This window comes from Ailuropoda melanoleuca, chromosome 13, assembly GCF_002007445.2.
Source record: "Ailuropoda melanoleuca isolate Jingjing chromosome 13, ASM200744v2, whole genome shotgun sequence".
NCBI classification, from domain to species: Eukaryota; Metazoa; Chordata; class Mammalia; order Carnivora; family Ursidae; genus Ailuropoda; species Ailuropoda melanoleuca.
This window is the reverse complement of record NC_048230.1, coordinates 78,353,569-78,368,523: the sequence shown is the minus strand read 5'-3', so window position 1 is coordinate 78,368,523 and position 14,955 is coordinate 78,353,569. Positions and strand designations below refer to the sequence as shown.

At 44.4% G+C, this 14,955-nt stretch overlaps 1 protein-coding gene across 1 annotated transcript in view; it reads right to left on the bottom strand.

The window, feature by feature from the left end:
- Window positions 1-8,957, bottom strand: part of PLCB1 (phospholipase C beta 1) — a 686,722-nt gene extending 677,765 nt beyond the window's left edge. The window contains 2 exon segments of the mRNA XM_034640285.1: window positions 8,722-8,797; window positions 8,799-8,957. Coding sequence (XP_034496176.1) covers window positions 8,722-8,797; window positions 8,799-8,818 — 96 coding nt within the window. The 5' untranslated portion in view covers window positions 8,819-8,957.
- Between the last annotated feature and the right edge of the window lie 5,998 nt (window positions 8,958-14,955).

Sequence of the window (14,955 nt, the reverse complement as noted above, 5' to 3'; positions counted from 1 at the left end):
CGGCACCTACTGAGTGCCAAGTCTATGCTCTGCTCTAGGTTAAGAAAGAAGATAAATAACATAAAGCTATAGTCCTCCAGGTGCCTTGGTCCAGTTATAATGCAGACAAGGGGTACCCCCTTCCTTGCATGCACCTTCCTGTACTGGTAATCTAGATCTGGCCTCTCAGCTGACACTACCTCAAATCCAAGCCACTCTGTGTCCTGCTTGGGGTCATTGTCCACATTGCCTTCATGCCTACCAAAGTTTCCAAGATCAACGATTTCCGTAAGAAGCCACAGGACCGGTCTTAACAGGAAACCAACAAAAGGCAACATTTTGCAAGTATGTTGGGAAGAGAAAAAGGTGGAGAAGTACATGTCTTGCTAGACACACAAGTGTCACTTAGTAGGCAATGAAAAAAAAATGACCTTTGTTTTAACACCCTTCCTGAATAGCCACATACGCCATGTGTCTGTATTGAATGACTGATCAGAACCTTCGCAGACTAGAATATTACACTGGCCTCTATGCCTCCAAGTAGCAATGAAGCTTCCCTGTGTTCCCACGTAATACGATGTAGACGAAAATGGACTTTGCGTATATACCATAAAAATAACTGATTTTTGAAGACACTAGCCAAAAGGTGTAAGTTTGTACAGATCTAAACCCCATTTGTATGAACCCTAAAATCGGGGTGATTCTTTGGAGAAGAATTTTTTTCAACCAGTATTGATCTGGATTCTATTAAAAGTCTTTTATCACCAAAAGGATTCTGTGTGGAGATACCATGGTAGGCTGGAAAGAGCCCAAAATGTAACCAGACTTAATTTTAAATTTAACTAACGAGTTGTATATCCTTGGGCAAGTCACAACTCGTTAGCCTAGTTTGCTTCTATGTAAAATGGGAATAATGCCCTTTTCCTACCACTCAAAGTAGTCTTGATGACTGAATTCTCTGAAAACAGAAAATCTCTGGAAATTTTGAACATAAAAGGATTTACTTACAGGTAATTAAGCATTTGACAGAATCACAAGGATTGGGGAAGTGGGCGTCAGGTTGGGCCTCCATGAATGACCCCAAAAACCACAGCACTGACCCTTGAGGAGAACTCTTGCCTCCAGCACAGTCAGAGGGTAAGAAATCCAGAAGGAAGTCCTGGAGTCAAGAACACACCAGCTTAGTTGAAGAGAAAGCAAGAGTAATCGGAGAACATCGAGCACCCTCTTGCCATTTCCTCTTTAGACCCACGGCCCTGGAAACAAGCCACTGAAGAAGAATCAGAGTTCTTTCTTCAACATCTCACATATCTATGGCAACGCGCCCAAGAATGCAGAAAGGTGGTTTCTCTCACACCTCCACTCTCCACATCTCCTATGAGTGCATCTCACACTGGTGGAACTTAATTTACAGCCAGAATATTAGATGCCTCCAGAGAGTCTGCTAAAGGTAGCATTAGATTTCCAGATGCTGCATTTTAACAAATCCCACTAAAAGGGTGTGAAAAGTGATGCTACGTGAGACTCAACCATACCTGAGACGGAACACCTGAGAAATCTTCATGCTTAGTGTTCTTCATTTTTTCTTAAATCTATTAGCCCGCTTGCTGCCTTGTTCTGTGGTCTCCCATCACTTTTTGAGTTCATATGGCCTCTTCTATAAAATGAATCAAATTAACTTTCTCTTACCTAATTTATAAAGAAGTTCCAAGGAAAATTTGATTTTTTTTTTAAACAGGAAAACAATCTCTTAACCTTTTAGGTATCGATGTTATAGACTGGTACCCATCATGACTAGTTCAGGTAAAAGTGTTTTCTTCAGTAACTAATCCATTTTCCCTGAACTTGCTTCGTACAACTTTAATGTAATAAAAAGAAACAAAACATAAAGCAAATATCACGAACTGAAAGAGCCCCTGAAATGAAAAAGCATGAAATGTGGGATGCTTTTGTTCTGTTTTACTATTGAGTATTTTCTCTGATTTTATGTAATAGTCTCTTTCTTCATTTACAGTAATTTAGTTTCTTGATAAATGTACAGACTTAGTCAATCAATTAAGACACAGACCGAAGCATTTTTTTCAGAATGCAAATTAAAGTTAAAATTTCCAAAAATTGAAATCAACCTGTGAAGAAGCTAACAAAATCAAATAATAGAACTGAACGTGATCAGAGGGGAACCAGAACTCTTAAAGAATCTAGCCCTCTTTACATGACATTTCAGTTAGCTTGTTACAGAAATTAATGGCTTCCTTAAAATTTCATGTATAACTGAGCTCAGAAATACGTCTCCAGTCCCTTTCCCTATGGATACACAGGAGGACATGGCTTAGATTGGGGCATCAGACATGGCATAGATGGGGAAAGGGAAGCATTATGAAATCTGCCTGAGCAGATGGAATTTATGACATGATTTGAAAAGGCTGCATGAACCTAACATCAGCTTGGGTAACAGGAAAGCCAACATTTTCAGTCACCACGGATATGTCATTTAGGTGAGACCCATAGCATTAGTCAACAATTCACAATCAATCCCATTCCATTTTCTGCCAGCACTCCTTGTTCATGATAACATGAACCGATCCTGATAAAGAAACATTTAACCACGGGTTACCAAGTTCGACATAAAAAAGGAAAATGTTCCTGTCCCATTTAAACATCGTTGCGGGTAAATGTAATTTGAAGCTATTTATTGATAGGCTGAACTTTCAAGGGAAGTATTCAAGATATGCTAATAGCCAGAGCAAATTATCCTAACGCACCACAGGTAAGAAGATCAAAGTCAGGCAAGGTAAGAGAGAAAATCTAGAAGAGAAAAAGATATCCCACAAACAGCAGTCTGCTGGTCTGCTTTCCTATGCCAGTAACAGCCTGTAGGCAATATATTTCCTTGCTAAATTACTAGAGTTTTGTTTAGCTGTTTCCTCCTTTGGGGCATTTACACCTGCTTCCCTTCCCAGACTTCACCTTAGGACAGACAAGGGCCTAATCAAGTGCCACCTAAACAGAAGGTAAGTCACTTTTGTTGTTATTGTTCAAGAGGGTTTATTCAGCAGCAATAAAAACATGCTGTAGGCTGAAGAGGGTTTGTTTTGTTTTTACTGGAAACTAAAAAATGGGTTTTTTTAGATCAAAAACAGGCAAAACCAATCTACAGAGTTCTAAGTCAAGGATGATCGTTAGTTAGCCCTGGGAGGAGGTGTAGGGAAGGGAAGGGAGCACCTCGGGCGGCAGTGCTCTTCCTGATCTGGGGCTGCTTGGGAAAGTATTCATTTTGTGAAAACGGATCCAGGGGGACGTCTGATTTTTGTCTTTTACTGTATGCATGTTACACTCTGATAAAAAGCTTAAAATAGCTTTATTTGACTAGCTTTTGGAAAAGTTAATACTTTCACACTTAAAGTAATTACTATCAATGAGAAATTCATAGAAGCTCTTTGGACATCAAAAATGGACATATCTGGGCGTATTTAAGTGGCCTGTGAGAGGGCACCTGCCAGCTTTTCAGTCTAAAATCTGTCTCTCCCTCGTTTGGGGTCCCATCTGGAACCACCACCTACCAGCCAGAGCTGTTTCTTCCCTGTTTCCCATGACCTTTCCAACGTGAGTGCTGCCAAATGCCCACCTCGTGAACCCTTCCCCTCTGCTCCCCCATGTATCTTGTCCGGGTCATCCATCATGCTGCTGCCATCATTTTGGAAACCGTAACTGCAGAGTTTCAGAATGCAAATACTCTAACTAAGCTTTTGTGCATGATGCCAGGTAGTATTCTGCGCCTTTCCCATTACCTGTTTTAACTGCAGAGATTTTGTTTGTGGGCGGAGGAGCGGGGGAGAGGGAGGAGGGCCTACTTGTTTCAAATCCATGGGGCATTAATGCAAATCCAAACCTTTGAGTTTCCTCAGTCCTCTCCTCCAACAACTTAGCCCGTCACAATTACAACATTGCAGTTATGCTTGTGAGACGGAATGTACAAAGATTATTTTTATATATATTTATTTGAAATATATATATATTCTTACTAAATTACAAGAGTTTTGTTTAATTGTTTCCTCTTTCCAAATATATATTTGGAAATAATATCTATCTATCTATATAAAGAATTTAAGTAGAAATAATATTTTTGGATGCTTTTTAAACTGACTTGCTTTAAAGAGAATGTGTCCTGCTTTTTATATAGATGCCGTTTTTCTGAAACACCTGAATTTTTTTTAAAAAGGTAAAAATCTGATTTTTTTCTTTTTCCAATTATAAAATATGAAAATCAATGCACACATTCCAGGGAACGAAAGGAAGGTCTGGGTCTTCCCACTTGCAGAATAAAAGAGTCATCTAACATACACTGGCCACAATGAAAAACTTCATGGCCCTCTACCTACTGCGGGGACAATAATTTTTAAAACTGTGTTTTATTAAGGGTTTCCTGTGTGTCAGGCACTACACAGAAACAATGCATGTGCCTTCCCTCACTTAACCTTAACAGCTGTTCTGTGCAGCAGGAAATATTACAATCCTCACATCACAGATGAGGAACCTGAGGTTGAAATGCATTAAGTAACTTACAGCAAGATTGGAATTTGCAGGGCGAGAGTAGAGAAAAAGAAAGAACAAAAAATGAGAAGCCTTCCATGCCCTAGAGCTTGTGGAACAAGGAGACAGGGCCCTGGGAGCTTACACAGGGGCAAATCAGGGGCTGGGAGGGCCTACTGTATGGTTTCTAGCCTTCCTCTTTTCCTCCACATACTTCCCAGTACAGACCAAGGCCAAACACCAGGAGAGGGGGGGGCCAGACTCACCATCTCTCAAGCTCCTTAACTCAGATACAGAAAGGAACCTCCCCTCTCCACTGTCCATCTCACCAGAACTCTCCCAGAACGCCCACAGCCCTTATACACTCGTCCCCACTACAGGGGCTCATAATATACAAATGCAAAATAAAAGCAAGGATAAAGTTGCATCCTTTGATATCATTGGTAAAACAGATTACCAAGATAGGTCAGTCCTGGAGCTGCTGACCAAGTTCTGGAGGACAAGGTTTGGCCTTGATGTTCTGACTGTACACACTATTACCAGTTGTTCAAACATTGAAATATTTCTTTGTGCCCCACAGACCCCCAGCCCTCCTCACAATCAGTCCAAAGACAGGCCAGTCCCTGGTCCTGGTATGAGAGGGTGTTCTCCAGGACCCTGCTCCAGCTCCATCGCCCACCTACTGTCTGTTGTGATTGGTTAGTGCCACGTCAAAGCTTTTGACTCCCACTCTTAGAGCATCCACAGCCATGACGCTGACAGGTAGCCAAAAGATTACACAGGACAGCGCACCTCCAGGTGGCATCTTCCATTCCATATGGTGGTCAGAAAAACAGGATGGGTGATTATGGTGTTTTAACCACTCAAGGAACAAGAAATCATCTCTCCACAATTCTAAATAGCCCCACACTCATCATTTTCAAATGTATTATTATGCTTTCTAGTGGCCTATTGAGAACCTGTTTTATGAGTTTGCCCATCGTTCTTCTTAAAGACCAGAGTGCAGGGTTCTACAGTTTTTGAGGGAGATCAGATATTTGAGAGATTTTAAAAATTATTTCCAGCATTTACTTTTGCTCTGGACAAGCAGGTGGGGATGCACGCCTGGGGGAGGGGGCAGCAGATATTTCCCACAGTCACAGCCAAAATGAAAAACACAGCAGTCTCCCCTTCTCAAAGGCAGACGAGTCGGCCTCTCCAAGATCTTCTAGCTCCTCTTTCCGTTTCGAACAGTCCTACCAGAATCAGGCGACACTACTGAAAAATTTTTATTGCATAAAGGAAATTCAAAAGACATGTATGAATGTGAGTTAAGCCACCCTAGGCATCAGAGACACTTCATAAAATATGCCATAAGATCAAAAAGCTTGTCCATGATTTTGTCATTGAGGTCCTTCTACCTCTTAGATAGAAAGGTAATAATGGGATGAATTTCTCAACATGCAAGCATAGAGATAAAATTAAAATCACAAACTAGCAAAAATTGACACAGGCTGACAAGATCACGGGAGCTGTCTATCATACTTTTTAAGTTACTCCACAAACCTTATCTCAGTGGTTTCAAAGTGTGGTTCCCCAGACCGCCAGCCTCGGTAGCATTCAAGACCCTATGAGAAAGGCAGATTCTCAGGCCCCACCTCAGACCTTCTGAATCAGAAACTGAGGGTGGGACCCAGCAATCTGAGTGTGGCCAAGCCCCCTCTGATGTTTCTGAGGCACGCCCAAGTGTGAGAAGTGCTGCTTTAACCTACTGGCTACTCCCAACCATTATTTGTAAAATAGGTAAAAAATGGAGCATTCTGACAGTCTTGCACAAGAGGCAGCAAAGATTCAGAAAAGTTAAGTGATTAACCTGAAGCCACACAGCTGGCTGGCAAGAGAACCAGCAGTTAAACTCAAGCCTTTGGATTCCAAATCTAGTTCTCTTTTGTCTTCATTACACAGTATCACTGGCTTGATTTTGGAAGGGCAAATAGGAACTGGAACCCAAGCTCAAATGTGAACTTAGTTCACCTGTATCCACCTGAGGAGAATACAGGGGACCTAAGAAAGTCTGCTCTCCTCTTCATTCACAGATCACCATAGAGACAGAGAGCCAAGGAACTTGCAAGAGAGTTCATCCTATTCCAGATAACTTGACTCCTGGGTGCCCTCTAGGTTCTCCCCTATAGAAGATCTGAGATTCTCCAGGCTCCCACTCCTTACTGCCTACATCCTTCCTGTAAGGTTTCCCAGGAAAGTCACTGTCGCTGTGCTCAGAGGGGGCACTTCTCACCTTCTTCAGGCAGTGTCTGACAGGTGTCTCCATTACTCTCATTGCATCACTCCTCATCTCTATATGATCGGTGTTCTCTATCATTTTCTGTCTCGTCCACCTGTCACGTAAAGTCTGTAACAGCACAGAGTCTGTCTACATTCATCACTACCCCGCGATCTAGGGTAGGGCCTGGCATTAGCAGCTAAGAAAGAAATACACACACCATGAATGGACATAATAAAAATCATCTACCATGGTGTATCAAAATGTGTTCCACATTAGAGCCTCATTTTCAAAGTGATGCTGGCTATCTTCTTCCAAATAAGACATTCTGGACCATTGTTTAAAATCATCACTGTGAATAAATTCAGAGCTTATGGTGGAATACCCTTTTATATCCTGTAAAGTCTTTCTCCCTCTCTCTCCCTTCTGCCCTTACCTTCTTGCTCATCACATCAGCTCTCTATTCGAGACCTCAAGATGGGCAAGGCTGTTTAATTTTTTGCTGAACTGCATTTTCTTTTTTATTGTTGTTGTTTTCCCATCACGCAAACAAAGCATTTAATCTGTGTCTGAACTTATTGTCTAGCTTCTATTCCGTTTACGAAAACATCCGGTCGTTACACTGGGGCGGAAGAAGAGAAGTGTAAAGTCCTCAGTAAAAGGATGCATGTTTACATCCTTGCCTGCAGCATTTAATAATTGGCATTAGCTTTCAAGGAAGCTGTGGTTCATACTCCAAGTTCCGTTTGCACTTCCAACTGGACAAAATATAGACACAGACTCACTCAGCTAAGTAATTGGATTCCCTACCTGGAATATTTAAATTGTTTTCAGACACTGGAAAATGGCTTAAGAAGATTAAAGAAAAATACCCTGGAGGATAACAGGCTATAATTTACTAGGTGGAAAATCTTTTCAGCAAGAAGAACACATTATTCTCCTATAATTCCTCCTGTTTAAGAGATGTCTTCGTCATTTGGACCTAAATTTCTCTAGATCCTGACGGCTCAGGTTGATCCCAGTGGGTTGTTCTCATCAAACCTTTTGAATGACACCCAGGACATATAAATTGATACGATAATGTCCTTCATCTGAAGATTCCCATGTTTTCAGCAAGATTATTAATATAAGTGTTTGAAGGCAATGGGGGGGTGTCACTTGAAGTCCTGGGGTCCAGGGCTCATGTGAAACCCTGGAGATCCGGCTCTGCCCCACTTGGAAATAGGCGTACATAAATTGGTGGGGGAATGCCTTGCCTGGTCTGTTCTGAGCTGAAGACTCCAGCCAGCTCAGTTCCCAAAAACAGTAGCCCTCCTGGACCCTTCAGGGCTCCCCCTTCTGCCCTCTCGTCCTCCTCAGTTGTGTTCTCACCGGCCCTTCTCAAGGCCCCTCACTCCTGAGCCAGGCGCTGAAGTTTGGCATCAGCGACCACCTGTCGGCTGGACAGCTGTGCTCTCTGCCGCGTGGGCTCCCATAAGAGCGCCAAGAGGGTTAGCAGTCCCTGAACAGTTTCGGACTTCGAGGCTGTTCCTTCTTGAGAGGGGGCAAAAGAGATAATGGGGGGTGCGTCTGCGGGCGGAGAGGGGCGCGTCTTGGTCACACCCCAGCGCTCTCCAGCAGGTCCCAACTTCACACTTTCCAAACTCTCAGGACCGTCGCCTGGCAAAGCCTGCCTCTCCTGCTCCACTGGCCCCAAAGACAGAAGACCCTCAGGGGGCGCCCGCCAGACCCCGCAAGGAGGGCAACTCCTGGACCCGTGGAGCCCTGGGAGCGCGCGCGAAGCCGCTGCTCTCAGCCAGCCGCCCTGGCAGTGGCCATCCCGCGCGCCCCGAGGCCGCCCCGGCCGGATCCGGTGCGCCCATTGCATAACGCGCCCCTCGCCCCACCCCCACGCCGCCCGCCCAGCGCCCTGCCCCGTGCCCGGCGCCCCCAGCCCGCTGCCCCCGACTTACATCATCCCACTTGACGAATTTGGTGCCCTTCTTGAGGCTGTCGGACACGCACACGGGCTTGAGTTGCAAAGCGTGCTCCGGGCTGAGCCCCGGCCATCTGGGCTCATCGGGGCTCCGGGCGGCCCGGGCGAGCGCGGCAGGGACGGGGCGCTGGGCGCGGGCTCCTTTCTCTGCTCGCGAGGCGCTCGACTCTGCTCCCCCACTGGCCTCCCCCGGCCTCCCGGCCTCCGCACCTCCTCCGGCTCGGCTCAGCAGGCGGGGCGCGCAGGGGCCAGGCGCCGGGCCATGCCCCGGGCGGGACGCGGGGTCGGGCGCCCGCGGTGGCTGCGGAGCCTCGGAGGGCGAAGGGAAGCCGAGCCGGGCTGCCGAGGCTGCCAGCTGCCGCCGGGTACTGCTCCTCCGCCGCCGCCTCGAAGCGCACCATTCAGCACATCCTCTATACACAGAGGGAGAGCGCGAGTGACACACGCTCGGCGCCCCCCCCCCGCTCCTTCCCCTCCTCCCTCCTCCTCCCGCCCCGCTTCCCCGCCACCCTCGCTGGCTCGGTCCCTCCTTCCCCCGGCGGCTTCCAGCCCAACTTTGCGCGCTGGGTCAGGCGCCGGGAAGCGGGGACGCAGCGGCACCTCCCGGCTCCTGGGCCCCACTGCAGCCAACGCCTGCTCCGCCCGCGCGCCCTCTGAGCATGCCCCATGCCCCGGTTGCAGGGGTGCCCGGGGTGCCCGTGAGCCGCGCGTTCCCTGGGGCTTTCCGGGGAACTTGCGCCGGAGCCTGGAACGTCTTCGGATCCAAATTGGATGGGGAAAGGAGAGGTCGGGAGGGATCAGAGAGGCAGCCCCTAGCTGGAGCTCTCCAGCGCCGGCCACAACGCAGCTCTTTGCAAAGACAATTATTATTTATTGGTAGAGAAGAGAGCAGTTGAGAGGCGGCGTGAGAGCATTTTGGGGAAACCTTGTGGCGCCTGGGAGTTTGCAGCGCGCTGGTCTTGAAGCAGGGGCATGAGTGGTTTTGAGAAAGCAAGCCCATCCTAAGAGAAACAATGGTTTTGTTTCCCCGTGGAGACAGAAGGCCCCCTCTCCTCTCCAAGTGGGGGGTGTGTGTGTGTATGTGTGTGTGTGTGTGTGTGTGTGTGTTTGAGAAAGAGAGAGAGAGAGAAAGAGAGGAGAGACAAAGGAGAAAGAGGTGTCTTACAGATAGAAACTTGCTCATTTAGTAACATGAGTCTAAGAATGTTTGTCCTCATTCAACGTTTCTTAAAAAAGAGAGAAAGAGAGAGAACCCCCATCAGAATAGGTAAAATTTAAGATCGATAATACCAGTGTTTGAGAGGATATAGAGCAACTGGAACTCTCATTCATTGCTGGAGAGAGTATAAAATGGTAAAGCCATTTTGGAGCAGTTTCTTATAATAAGTTAAACATTTACTTATCATAAAATCCAGGACTTCCCAAGAGAAATTAAAACATATGTTCACACCGATTTATGTAAGTGTTCATGGATTTCTTCATCGTAGCCCAAACTGGAAGCTACGTATATCAACATGTTTAATGTGTAAACAAACAATGGATGCCCAAACAATGGAATACTATTCAGCAATAAAAAGGAATGGGCATGCAGCACAAGGACGAATAGTACAAGCTTTAAACCTACTGGAGGAAACTGGATATTATACTTCATGATTCCATTCGAGCAATTCTGGAATAGACAAACAAGCCTATATTGGCAGAAAGCAGGTCATTAGTTGTTTATGGCCAGGAATGGGCAGGGATTGACAGAGAAGGACCACCAGGGAAATTTGGGGGGGTATTGGAAACCTTCTATATATCATGTAGGTACACATTTGTCAAAACTCATAGAACTAAAATGATTATATTTTATTGTAAATAAATTTTTTCTCAATGAAAATGATTTTTAAAAAGAAGAAACAGTATATGAACAAAGAAAGAATGAGAGAAACCTACCTTTCTCTTAAGCATTTCTTCTCCCTGTCCTCTGTCCCTAGGGTTTTCCAGGCCCAGTATTTATAAACTAGGTCAAAACTTTACCAAAACTCTAATGGGGAAATTTGCTTATTAAATAGTTCAGTGCATTCAAAAAATATGTATTGATCACCAGTTATATACTATAAGGCACTATAAGAATCACCAGGGATAACCTGGTGAACATGACCCCTGACTCCTGCTCTCTTGGCGGGACCTCACCTTGTCTTTGGAAGTCACTTGCTACAAAGAATTCCTGTGAAGGCTGACTTGTTTCATCTGGATCACACGTCCGTGAACTAAAACCTGAGTAAAACTCTCCATAGACCTTCCAACCAGCAGCCCTGGCTTTCCAGTTACCTTGCAGAAGGCACCAGTCACGATCCCACTCTGTTTTTCCTTACTTTAGAAGATGTAACAAGACTAGCCTTCTCAATTGTCCTTACAACGGAGCCCACCAGAGTGGTTCTCTTCTCTTTCCTATTGTGTCTTTTCTTCCTTTCTTTCTATTTGTTTTGTTTGTTTGTTTGTCTGTTTGTCTTTTCTTTCCCCCTTGCAATCTCTCCATTATCTACTGACAGGATTCTTTGTCAAATAGGTTTTACCCACCAGAGTGGCTTAGGAAAGCAAGACAGACAAGAGATGTGCCCTCTAAAGAGGAATTTGGAGGATTAGAAATGGGCTGTGGCCAAATGAAAAGGTAGACTGACTTCTTGGTGCCCTCCTTGTTCTTTTCCTTGCCCCTTTCTGTATCTACACATTTTGCCATGTGACCTTGCAGTTTTCAACTAGATGCCTGTGATTTATCCACCCCATTGATGTTAGACTGTAGCACTTGCTTTGGCCAGTGGGATGTTAGGAGGTGTGATATGAGCAAAGGCTTGAAATATGCTTGTGAGGTTGGGCTTGCCCCCTTGGGTTTCTTGTCATTACCATGAGATAAACATATCTCAGGGAGCCATATGAGGCAGAAAGAGGCCTAATCTCCAGCTTGGAGGACAATCCAACAGAACTCATCCTAGATTTGCCAGAACCCAGCCAACCTGCAGACTTATGAACATGACAATAGTTGCTCATTGTTGAATGTTACTGAGCTCGAGGGTCATTTGTTAGATACCATTATGGTAGCAATAGCTGGTTGAGTCATTCATATAGTATTCTTGTTCCTTCCCAGCTGTTGCTGTGGATGTGCACATAAGAAGGAGAAAAAGCTGTAGAATTCTGAAGAGTGTTGGTTTTTCAAGAAAAGCATGGGCTCCCGGAACTTCCTCTGCGGTCAAGAGGATGCAGTTGGATCCAGGAAGGCTATGGGATTAATCTCCTCAACACGTACGATAAGGCTTGAGGCAGGTTGGTTCAACCCCCTCATTTTCCACACTTCTGGGTAAGGATACAAGGCAGAAAGACGTCTAAAATGTGGGGATTTTTGTCATGCAAAGGGACCTGTAGGGACATCCAAAATTGTGAGAGCCAGGCCTATAATCCATCAAGTTCAGTGTTCTGTTCTGTTTTTAAAACAATAGAAAGTTCTGTGCTTTGGATTTTGTTTTTGTTTTTGCTTTTTTTTTGGAGAGCACAGACTTGCCCTCCAGAATGTCAGCGTCAGGGAGTAGGCAAAGCTAAGCTTTACTGAGTACTCACTACAGGCCAGAGTGCTAAGCTAAGCACTTCCCAGACACTCAATAACATAACACTTACTATTCAACAGCACCCTCCCACCCTCTTTTTCTTGTAAGCAAACCTTGATTTGTTTCAGATGCATGGGCAAGGTGGCTCCTCCTTCTTCCCAGGGAATGAACTATTATTGGTCTATTGGTCTAAACCAGTTATAGAATCCTATTCTCCTTTGTCTTTGATTGGTTTAGGAGGTGGTTAAGAGACCCAAATCTGGCCAATGAATCAGAAAGATAGGGCTTTAGGGAAGCATTTCTCTCCCCTGCTGCGCACGCACGCTTTCTCTCTCTCTCTCTCTCTCAGTACATAGCTGTGTAAAGAGAATGGCCAAGTAGAAATATGCAAATATGGCCCTTCATGAGATTGTTAACTCTTTGACCATTTCTAGATTTCCTGATGAGGTAATAAGTGTCTTTATTGCTTGACCCATATTGTTACTCCCACCTGATCTGGTGGACAATATTATTACGTCCCATTTTACTGATTACAAAGTTGAGACTTGGAGGGATGAATTAACCTGCTCGAGGTCACACAAAATAGAAGTGAGATTGAAACCAGAGAACACTGACTTTAGAACTTGCCTCTTCACCACCATGCTAGTCACGTCTGGAACCTACAACTCAGATCTGAGTAATTTCTCCCTGCTTTCAACCACAATATGATATAAATATTCCCAATTTCCCTAGAAAACTATGGTGTGTAGCTCAGTCTCATATAATTCACCTATGGCCCATCATAATGGGAGATGTTTTAATTTGAACAGACATACTTTCTAGCAGTCAGTTCTACCAATTGCTAGCTGTGTGACACTGGGAAAGTCTCTCACTCATTGGAATACTTCCAATATTGTATTTCCATGCAATAGCCTAATATGGTAATGGATAAATAATGATGGTGATCAGAACTGATTCTGTGCCAGGCACTGTTCCTTTATCCTCACACAAATCCCATCGCCTGGGTTACTGTTCTTACCCCCATTTTATAGTGGAGGAAACTGCATCAGGCAAGGGTCAAATGTTAGTCCACGATTTTTAAGCTAATGAGTTGGAAGAACCAGAATTCAAACCCAGACAATGTGGCCCTAGAGCTAGTACATGGAATCACCACCCTATGCTATGAAATCCTGTGTGTAAGTCTCTGTCACATAACGCTAATCAGTGGTCGTTAATGCATTTATAATTATTCCCAGAGTGTACTCTATTGCCTTTATGTGCCTTAGAATAACACTTTATGAACAGTATGCAAAGACAGCAGCCTAATTCTGGGGTCTGTGATCCAGCCAACTTCTTTTTGCCTGCATGGATTCTCTAAACTTTAATCATACCCATTTTTATCTCTAACCTGCTAGAATTCAAAAGCTCTTTTCCATTATGAATAAATGAGTTCTAATTGCATGTAAGCATCAGATTGCCCTAACTCAACCTTTTTTGGAATAACAGAGAGATATGAAGAAAAACTTCCCAGGACCAGCTTTAAAATAACTACATCTGGGTTACATTAAATAGTCTCTGGCACATAAAACCCTCCATGCGTGCTGCTCCATACCCTTTCTCTGCCTGGCTGTCTGGAGTGGAGACGACCGCCGTGGTAATGTTGGGAGCCATGTATTGAGGAAGGCAGAGCCTCCGTTCGCCTGGGTCCCTGGATGGCAACAGGGTGAAGGTCACCTTGCTCACTTGCTTACCTGCCCAATACAGTTATGTGAACAAGAAATGCACTTTCAGAGTACATAAGCTGAGAAATAAGTATCATTGGTACCATGGTATCATATTTACATTTCACATCAATATAAGAGATAAGGTTTATACATCTTAGATGGTAAGTAAGAACATGCATCATGATGAAATTGCCAAGTTCTGACTCAGTGAGATCTGTTATCAAGTAAAACACTGAGATAGGCAGAGGCTCAAAAGAAGAAACTTAAAATTATCACCAGCACATGGGGGGAAAAAAACAAAAAACTATACTTTTTCTTCCCTGGAGGCTCTTATTTGAACCCTTTCTTAATAGCACAATGCATTTTGTCCAAATTCTATCACACAAAAGAAAAAAGCTTTCAGGTTGATTTAGTTATGTTACAAAAATGGTGGGATTTTTTTTCTTTTGGAAAAAACAAGAAAAATGACCTGATGTTCATTTAAGCTCCATTTTATTCTTCATGTAAAGCAAAAGCTTTCATTGAAATCTGGCTGATCGCCTTAAACACCATTAAAAAAAAAAAATTGGAAGTGCAGCTCCAAAAATGTTTAGAGACACTCTCAGCAGAATCTGGCTTTCACAGAAACTGCAGGCGTTAGGGAGTGAGGACCACAGAAGCGATGCCTCGGGACAGACTGGAAGCGTTGAAGAAAGACCTCTTCACCTCACCCTTCGTCCCTCCTGCCACTCGAGGCCCTCCAGTGTGTCAAGATACAATCTTCAATAGCCATTTTATCTTCGAGACATGTATCTGCGCTGTTCTATAAAAATAAACGTCAGCACACCCATAATCCTCTCTCACTTCAAATATAACCACCAAGCTTTGAGTCTCTAGTGATATCTTGACAGAATTTAAGGGAAATTTCTTTTCATTTCTGGGCTTTTG